General features: G+C 38.5%; 1 protein-coding gene across 1 annotated transcript in view; it reads right to left on the reverse strand.

The window, feature by feature from the left end:
- The window catches only part of LOC101856571 (stress response protein NST1), a gene marked incomplete in the record, with an annotated part of 23110 nt that overhangs the window by 3983 nt on the left and 8745 nt on the right, over positions 1–10382 (reverse strand). The window contains 1 exon segment of the mRNA XM_005096637.3: positions 1805–2645. Within this exon segment, the coding sequence (XP_005096694.2) occupies positions 1805–2464 (660 nt within the window).

Consider the following 10382-nt stretch of genomic DNA (forward strand, 5'->3'; position numbering starts at 1 on the left):
ACACACACACACACACATACACACATACACACACATACACAAACACACAAACGCACCCACGTGTATGTGTGCGTGTTTACCTAAAGATAGTATATGATCACACTGACAGTGACAGTTATACGATGCAAAATGACACAGACGAAATCTGACGGGACAAAACTATATAAGAATTATTTGAATATTCAATTCATGGAATTCGTCCAAAGTATTAAATTGTTTTTGATGAGGGTGATTCAACATTAAAAAGAGGTGAACCATGTGTTTTGAAACTGACTGGCAACGCCCAAGTTTTTCAGCCACGTAATATTATGAGATAATAAATAATATGTGGACAACTGCTCTTAAATGGCACTGATAAATCCATCTAATGAAAAATATAAATGGCGACAACAAAACAAGAACAAGAACAGAATTGAGGAAAATTATGGGAGAAGAGCATTTTAAATTCCTCAACTTCTCTTCTTACCTGCCCACCAAATGACAGTGACGTATATGTACTAACTACTAACTACTGTAGAAATGTGTGACAAAGATTATGGACTAGACTAAAGCATGGAGCTGCATTAAAATGAGTAAAATCACACGATGCATTTAAAACACATGATGAGTAAAAACATATAATGCATTAAAAAGATGCAGTATTGGCATTCGGAAAAAAAAGCCAAATTGCACACAATGTTTAACGCTCCCTGCAACACCGTAGGGTATTTTTTTAATAAGAGGCGGGATCTGAATTCTTAAGTCAATCTCCTTTAAGAACCAAAATGAATAAATTTGTGCAAAGTACTTTTCCCAAGGATACATGCCACGAACCTTTGAACTTGCTATCCAAAGATCTAAGAATTGTTATGTGATTTCACCAAAATAACAATTCCTTACCTCGGAAGTACAAAGCTCTATCTGATCCGTTCCTAGTTTTGAGAAATTTGATGTAAATTTTTTTGAGTTCCACGGCATATTGGGCTTTTTCGAATACAATGTTTTGACTATCTTGATGACGACTTCGAATAGTTTGACGATTTTGATAGAGCACATTATGTAACATTTGGTGTCTAACCTAATGGTCTAATTATGTGACCCAAAACGGACAAAAATGTCAGATAGATCATCGTAAATCTAAGGCAGCGAAGTGTCTGTGATGTAGTTCGATACATCGTTATTGCTTTCACAAGACATGAGTTCGATTTCAAAGTGGGAGAATAAACTTATTCGGTTTCTCGAACTGTCGGAATCTATAAATATACCACCTAGCCCGTATTGGTTCTGACAAGAAAGATCTTAACAGTCTGTCTCTTACACGATCCCACTTGTGTCGGAAGTGGCGTAGAACATTAAGAATCAATATGTGAGGCAACGTGGTGGAATCAGGCTCTCGTCAAAATAATCAGAGTGAAGAAACTTACATTTTTCCAAAGGTTTGTGAATTTTTATCAAATTTTTGTTTTTGGCTCAACACCTTTCATGCCCATTAAAGAACTCATTTCTATGTGGATTTTTCTTTTTAAAAAACATTGATTAAAGGCACAAAAAATGTAAATTTTCAGTTACCACGGACTCTTAAGATAAGGAAATAACTAATCTATGGCGGCCATTTTCTCACTTATTTTACCTCTGAAAATAGGTGAGCACACCTCCTTCATTTGAAATATATCTACTTGTATTCAAGATAAATGGATATTTTTTTCACCCAAATAAAGACAAGTGAGCAAGCTTTAAGATGATACCAATAACTCTACGTGCCCAAAAATTGACGAGACCCTGATTCCACCACGCTGCCTCACATATATTATATAAATAAAGTTACCTCATTCCTCAGCTCTTTCAGCTCCTTCTCTTTCCTCTGTAATGGAGTTTGATAAGTCCCGTTGGCCTCCACTGGACTTCCGCGGTGTAGCTCCTGTCGCAGACGACTCGTCGTGTTTTCCCGCGCTGTGGAGAATCCACCAGACGAAATGGAGCTGACGGACGTGACGTCACTTAACGACGAAGTCATGCTGGAGGCTCGGTTTCTTCCTCCTGTCTCCTGAAATGTTTTATTTCTGCTGACACTGCTGATGTCGACAGACGACATCCGGGAAACATCGCCTCGTTTTCGTCTCAGCGAGCCACCATATCCGCTCCTTCCGCCAACGCCATTACTAACGGAGCAAACACTTGCGAGACTGCTGTGACTTCTAGCATTCATAATCCCGCCGTTTCTCGTGTCGGGTCGTTTTGCTCGTAAAGATTTCAGAACACCGATATTATCCGTGTCGTATCCGCTCTTCTTTCTCCTAAATGATACGTCTGAATTGTCCACGAATGACCAATAGGCGTCTTTGTTATGTCGAACAAAATTACTGCCGTATTCCGTCTGGCCGAAGCATTTTTCTCCTGCTTCGTCTAAGTCATTCATGTAACGTCTCTCGCTCATTATGGCGTAGGTCAAGAGTTCGTTGCCGCTTCCGATAGCGAACTGTAACATAAAAGTGACTAGATCGTTAATAAGGGGTGTCCAAAAAATGATCTCACGTCCAGTCTGTACGTAGAGGAGATGTTGCTGGTCCTTACTAAGATGGGGTTATCTCGGTGTGATATGAGCTCTCATGTTGGTGCCCACCGAAACAAAGAATAAACGTCTCTGTGTTCGAAAAGGTTGCCTCGATCTGTGGACAAAGTAAAACATATATTTATATAAATACAATTAAATAAGGAATAAATAAAATAGAAATGAAATTAATGAGTGAGAAAATAGAAAGAATGACACAATGTGTTTTGCGAGTGTGTGTTGACATTTGTGTTTCAATGCGGTGGAATCAGGCGTTCATCAATTTCGAGGCATAATATAAAGTTATAAGCACCATCTTAGTAAAGCTTGCTCATTTGTCTTGTATTTGGCCGAAGCTTGAAGGACATGGGATTCGACTGGTGCCAAAGGTAAAATTAGCAAAAATAATGGCCACCAAAGTTGACTTCCAAAGTTTAAGCGTCCTTGTCTTTGAAAACCGGAAATTTACATTCTCTGTTCTTTCGATCAATGTTTTTCTGTAAACATCCACACAGAAAATATGTGTATTTGAATGGACATAAAAGTTGTTGAGCCAAAAAGCCAAAAAGAAAACCCATTTGAAACGAAAGTAGCCCAATGCTGGGAAAAATAGCAGTTTCTTTGGTGTTACTTTTTTGACGAGAGCCCAATCTTCTTCTTCTTCTTCTTCTTCTTCTTCTTCTTCTTCTTCTTCTTCTTCTTCTTCTTCTTCTTCTTCTTCTTCTTCTTCTTTTTCTTCTTCTTCTTCTTCTTCTTCTTCTTCTTCTTCTTCTTCTTCTTCTTCTTCTTCTTCTTCTTCTTCTTCTTCTTCTTCTTCTTCTTCTTCTTCTTCTTCTTCTTCTTCTTCTTCTTCCTCTCCCTCCTCCTCCTCCTTTTCTTCTTCTTCTTCTTCTTCTTCTTCTTCTTCTTCTTCTTCTTCTTCTTCTTCTTCTTCTTCTTCTTCTTCTTCTTCTTCTTCTTCTTCTTCTTCTTCTTCTTCTCCTTCTTCTTCTTCTTCTTCTTCTTCTTCTTCTTCTTCTTCTTCTTCTTCTTCTTCTTCTTCTTCTTCTTCTTTTTCTTCCTCTCCCTCCTCCCCCTCTTCTTCTTCTTCTTCGTTTTCTTCTTCTTCTTCCTCTCCCTCCTCCTCTTCTTCTTCTTCTTTTTCTATTATTATTATTATTATTATTATTATTATTATTATTATTATTATTATTATTATTATTATTATTATTATTATTATTATCATTATTTTTATTATTATTATTATTATTAGTATTATTATTATTATCATTATTATTTTATTATGTGGCGTCGGTGGCCTAGTGGTTAGGCTACCAGACGCGTAATAGTGAGATTGCGGATTCGGGACGTCCACCCTCAGTTCAGTCCGACCTTTTGTCCGTGGGATAGACACTTTACACGAATTTCCCTTTTGGCTCGGTCCTTTCGGAGATGGACGTTAAACACGGAGGTCCTGCCTTTTAAATAACCTAATAGTGTTGATAGGGGCCGTTAAAACTATAGGGCTTACCATTTCATTATTTTTAGCAGTGTTTTGTCTTATTTTTTCTTCTGCATCTCATCACCTTGCTTCCTATTCTCAAGCAAAAACACTTAGTGTCTTCAACTAGGTCGTCATACATTTCGTAAAAACTTACACGTATACACATTATTCGTGGCTTCAAAACAAACCAGCGTTAATTTTGCAAATTGCACGAACAGCATTTTGTCTAGAGTGATTCGAGAAAGATCTATTTCAACCCCACACGCATTATTGCCACTCTTGTTTGAGTTACGGATGTTGAGTACCTTGCGACAAGTAATGTAATATCATCATTTCTTTACTGCTTGTAGTTTAAAGTTACCTTATGTATTTTTTATATCATCATCATCGTCGTCACCGTGGTCGTCATCATTATTATCACCATCACCATCATCACCATCATCATCATCATCATCATCATCATCATCATCATCATCATCATCATCATCATCATCATCATCATCATCATCATCATCATCATCATCATAATCATCATCATTGTTGCATAGTGCGAGGGAAAAAATTTTGTATATTGTGCAGAAGAGTTTTTTATGATATTATTATATATGGGGTTATTAGAAATTGATTATCATCATCAAGGAGAGTTCACCCCCCCCCCCCCCTTTCCAACATACCAAATTTAAGAAGCTCACACGGGTGACTGATTCCAACTGAGAAAAGGGTACTTCACATGTAAAACAAGCAGTTGGAATCTTCTACTACAAGTTTTTACAAAACATAAAGAAGCCAGCACCTACTTTTTAAACGAGTACCATCTCGCATAATCAACAGGATAGTAAGCTCAATTTTAAAAAAATGATGTTTACTATGAAGAATGGAGTGTTAAAAGAGCAGGATGAGGGTCGAATGAGTAAGTACTTTTTTCTGTTATTTCCGTTATTAACGGCTTCAAGCTGTGTGTTTATGATTGGCATTAATTAAATTCTGGGCTGCGGAGAGAGTCGAACGACAAACTGCAATAATCTCACAAAATGTAACTCCTCCTGATATATCATATATATAAAACAGTAAAGAATGTACTCAGTACATTTACACGTTTATTCATGGGCACACAAACACACACGAACAGACACACAGACACACAGCCACACACACACACATACACACACAAATACTTACACATATAAATTAATAAACACACACATACATACATAATACAAATACAAAAACACACTCACATAAACAAACACATAACACACACACAAACAGTACCTTCTCATTCTCTCTTTCTCTCTCTCTCACTCTCTTTCTCTCTCTCTCTCTCTCACTCTCTCTCCCTCTCTCTTTCTCTCTCTCTCTCTCTCTCTCTCTCTCTCTCTCTCTCTTTTGTTCTTTGTGCCCCCCCCACCCCCCCCCCTCTCTCTCTCCCTCCCTCTCTCTCTCTCTCTCTCTCTCTCTCTCTCTCTCTCTCTCTCTCTCTCTCTCTCTCTCTCTCTCTCTCTCTTTCCACTTTCCTCCCTCGATTGTTTCCTCTTCTTCACATCCAGTCACTCACTAATTGCTTTGCAGTCACTAAGAAAGGTTACTACAGAAAATAAACAGAATCTCCATACATAAACAAGAATACCAATTTTTAATCCTAATTGTTTTCTGAGCCAAACATTCATTAAACAGCATGAATGATGTGGACAAAAAAGAAATTCCATAATAATATAATATGTCCCTCCACATTATTTCAGAATGATGCAGTCTACGCCAAAAGGGTTAAATGGCAAACTGCAAAGACTAAGGCTGTGAAACGGTGGCAGCAGCTGGCAGCACAGTAAGGCGCACAGTATAATACTGACGTTTGAATGAAAACTTAGTAATCAGGGTCAAATCGACTTTTTTTAAAGAGTCCATTTAAATGATAATGGCCTATGCTTTATGTCTTAGTTTGATATTGCAGAATGAAATGCGTATTAGGTAAATAGGGCGCGGTGATATGACTTAAAGTAGTTGTATGCGGCGTAAAACCCTTACCAAAACAAAATGCAAAGCAAGGTTATTTAAATAAATAGAAGAGATTTTAACAAAATAATAATAATAATAATAATAATAATAATAATAATAATAATAATAATAATAATAATAAGGAAAAAGTGATAATAGGCCTAATTATAAAAAGATAAAAATAATAATAACTGCAGTTTGCTTTTGCCAGTAGTTAAAGTAACTGGACTTGTCGTGAGATTGCCGGTTCGGGGGTTCGAGGCTCAGCTCGGTCTGACGTTGCGACATTGAGAAAGTCACTAAACACACATTTTCCTCACTTCATACTTCGTGCAGGTGGAAATGGATGCCCGGCCGGAAACAGCGAAAGATCTTATCAGTATGTAAGTATTTTACAGCCAGTATAAATCATTGTTTGCACTGTATGATTTCCAGCAAGTTAAGGTTTTTTCAGAATTCTATCAGGTCTCCTAGGGTAGTTAAATAGATGGTAAAGTGCATAGAACTGGATGTCGAGCATGGAATTATGCGAAACAAGTAATGTCATAAATTATTCGCTTCCCTAGAATTACAAAGTTCTATCACCCCAGTTCTTAGCTCAGAGCTATTTGGCGAAAAAAAGTTTTGAGTTTCACAACATGAGAAGCATTTTCGCATGCAATTCATAATACTTATACAGGATCGCGCACCATAGAGATGTAGCTCCGTGAATTCTCTTCTTGTTTTCTCACTTTCTTTTTTTCTGGATTATTTTCCTACACTCACGAAAAGTAAAAAATAATTTCAAAATCCCAATTGAACTAAACTACAAAAGTCTTGTTTTATTGTCATTTCGAAACAGTGATGATGATGATGATGATGATGATGATGATGATGATGATGATGATGATGATGACTTTATTTGTTCCCTTAATTGGTCTGGTGGACTCGACGAAGAAATCTTGGAGCGAGAGTGAGGCTCTTTTTCGGCTCCATTGTCATTATACTCAAAGGCACCTCCACTCGTCCATATAATAACTCCATTCGTCCAAATAACTCCATTCGAGTTGCCATTGTTCCTGGACATTCAAACACATGTTTGGCATTCCTTTTTCCTGGTTGCCTCTTCGGCAGCGTGGTTTGAGGTCTTCATTTACCCCATGCTCCAATGATGGTCCGACTGCAGTCTCGAAAGCTCAACCTGATCCTAACGACATTTTATTAATTGTTCCTGCTTATTGGAATACCCAGAATCCACATTCTGCTCTGCATGGTAGGTCTCTGATTCTCCCCTTGTTCATTGGAAAGTACGTTATTGGTCGTCTGCCTCCTTCATTATCCATGGCTTCATTGACAGCTTGGTCTGCTGCCTCATTCCCTTCGATTCCTACATGGCTTGGAATCCACTGGATCTCTTTGTGGCTGTTGTTTCACTGAACTTGCGGCGCAAATCATTTATATCTGAGATGTTGATGATGATATCGAATAATTGTATTTATATAGTATAAAACAATGCTCTACAGATTGTTGTATGAGTTTTACATACAGCAGTTGCAATACAAGTATGTTCTATGACTATTACCAAAGCAGACCCTAGAACACTCAAAAATCATCTCAGCTACCCCAGAATTATTATTATAGTGCAAACTGCCATTTCACACTAACATACTGACAAGATATCGTGTCGACATGTCAATTGTCGGGAATCCATTCACACCTGCATGAAGTCAGGAAAATAATAAGAGTGTGTTAAGTGCCTTTCACATGGACAAAACGTAATGTGGGACCGAGCTACTTCTCCAACGTCCAAATCCGCAATCTCATGATTATGAGTCCGGCAGTGTGTGTGTGTGTGTGTGTGTGTGTGTGTGTGTGTGTGTGTGTGTGTGTGAGTGTGTGTCAATTTTTCGTTCTTTTGAGCAAATATTGTTGTTGTTTTTTCCCAGTTAGAAATCTACTGCTTTGCACTTTATATTTTTAGTAAAGTTCCCACCGCTGTGTGAAAACAGTAGTTGGCGCTAATTGAAAAAATGTTCAACAGCAATAAATGACAGTAGCGACAGTGCAATGCCCTGGTTGTTTTTGTTCTTGTTTTGTTTGGGTTTTTTTGTTTTGTTTTTCACTATGTGGGTTAGCTCTTGGGTCAACTCGTTCTGTTCGGAGACACACTGAGGGCCGATATGACTCAGGTACTGATGCTCATCGGCACAATAATTTTTCTTGCAAAGAATTTGTCCTTTAAAAAAAGAGGGGGGGGGGGTGGATTCGAGTGTGCAACACGGGGTGGGGGAGGGGAGGGGGGGGGATATGTGTTCTTTTCGGATACCACTTTCAACAAGACTGGTTGTTTAAACACAGACAAAGGCTTACATCAGTTTGATTAGTCTTTAGTTTGTTTGGTTGTTTGGTTGTTTGTTTGTTTGTTTGTTTTTGTTTTTTTAGAAGTGTAATACAATAATCGTCATTATGTACCTGTGGATAGAAAGATTGACAGAAAGGAACAACAGACGGAAATAAAAAAATAAGGGTGACCTTTGCTCAAGTTCCATAATATATATATAATAGTGTGTTCTGAATTAATAGGATGGCCTTAAAAATTGTTGTTAGTCCCGCCTCTTAAACAACCAGTCTTGTTGAAAGGGGTATCCGAAAAAAACACATACCCCCCCCCCTAAAAAAAGAAACATTATAAAAAAAACAATGGTCATGTTGTGCAGGGAAACAGCATACGAAAAACAAACACAAGAAAAGGAAAAAAAGAAGGTACTTACCAGAAACACCCTCAAACCATCCACGCCCTGATTGGACACTCGTGGCAACTGACTAATTCTGCGTATTTTTCTATCATTGCAATTTGGTTTTTTATTTTTTTTAGTATTTTAAAAAAAATAATTTTTTGAGTGACTCACCACTGCAACATAGAACACACAGCAGAGACTTCTGTAAAACTTGTGTAAGTCCTTGTGACTAGAGAGAGAACCTGTTGCACGAACGACGGTGATAACATTATGCAGATTTCGTCAGCACGAAAGGTGAGCACCGCGGATGACATTAACTCTTAGTATACCAGAACGCGTTTTCACCGTTGTATGCAGCCAACTTTGTCATCCACGTTTTCCGTGCCACACCGTTCTCTATGATTCCGGGCCTATTAAAATTATTTTCGTAAAATGAACACAAAACTGAGTAGAAATCGATGTTACGTGCAGAAAATGTAGAGTTTGATTTAAGAAAAAGATTAATTTTCTGGGGTTTCGCCATCCAATTTTTCAACATCACAAAGTTCCCTATAACTCCACATACATACAGAAAAATAATCATGCATAAAACAAACACCAAATTCCGTAGAAACGAATGGTGCATACAGCAAACATTAAGTTTGATTGAAGAAAAAACTGCTAGAGTCTTGTAGATTTCGATATATGACTAATATAAAACAACCGAGCCATGTCTGTGCCAACTGAATTGGCGTCTCGTGTGTATGATTGTGCGTGTGTTTGTGTGTGTGTGTGCGTGTGTGTGTGTGTGTGTGTGTGTGTGTGTGTGTGTGTGTGTGTTTCTGGGTGTGTGTGTGTGTGTGTGTGTGTGTGTGTGTGTGTGAGAGAGAGAGAGAGAGAGAGAGAGAGAGAGAGAGAGAGAGAGAGAGAGAGAAGGGAGGGGATTCTCATCTCACAGTCACAGAGTGACCGCTGCGGATGACGTATGGAAATGAGGCGGTGACTGAGAGAGGCGGGAACACCAGCCAGGCCTATCACCAGAGGCGGGGAGCGGTATGTAGGTCAACAGTTCTGAGAGCGCTACATAGTACCTACGGGTGGGGAAGGGAGGACGGGTTGGGGAGGGGGGGGGTGACGGTGTTTTGCTTTATTTTATTTTTTTAGTGTTTTACGGCACTTGCAACACAATAAGGTTATATAAGTGCCGAAGATTAGAGATGTTACAAGAGACTTTTGTTTTAGTAAGTGTTTTACGGCACTTGCAACACAATAAGGTTAAATAAGTGCCGAAGATTAGAGGTGTTACAAGAGAGAGTAACAAACACAAAAAAGAAGGAGGGAAGATAACGACGATAGATGTTGGATAGGAAAGAAGAAGAGAACCACACCAGAGCACCCGGGGAATCAGGCTTACTGTGCTCACCTCTCTAGCCTCAACAGCACAAAGTCTGCTTCGACTATCAAGGCACCCCGGAAATAACAGTTCACAAGAGAGTTGTTTTGCTTTAAGTTACAGTTTTATACGGCACTTGCAACGCAATTAGGTCATATATTTCCGGAAGATTAGAGGTATCACAAGAGAGTAACAAACACAAAAAAGAAGGAGAGGGAGTTTCAGTTTTAATAATAATAATAATAATAAATAGCATTTGTATAGCGCATATCCCAGCAGGCTCTATGCGTT

Source organism: Aplysia californica, unplaced genomic scaffold, assembly GCF_000002075.1.
Source record: "Aplysia californica isolate F4 #8 unplaced genomic scaffold, AplCal3.0 scaffold00133, whole genome shotgun sequence".
Classification (NCBI taxonomy): domain Eukaryota; kingdom Metazoa; phylum Mollusca; class Gastropoda; order Aplysiida; family Aplysiidae; genus Aplysia; species Aplysia californica.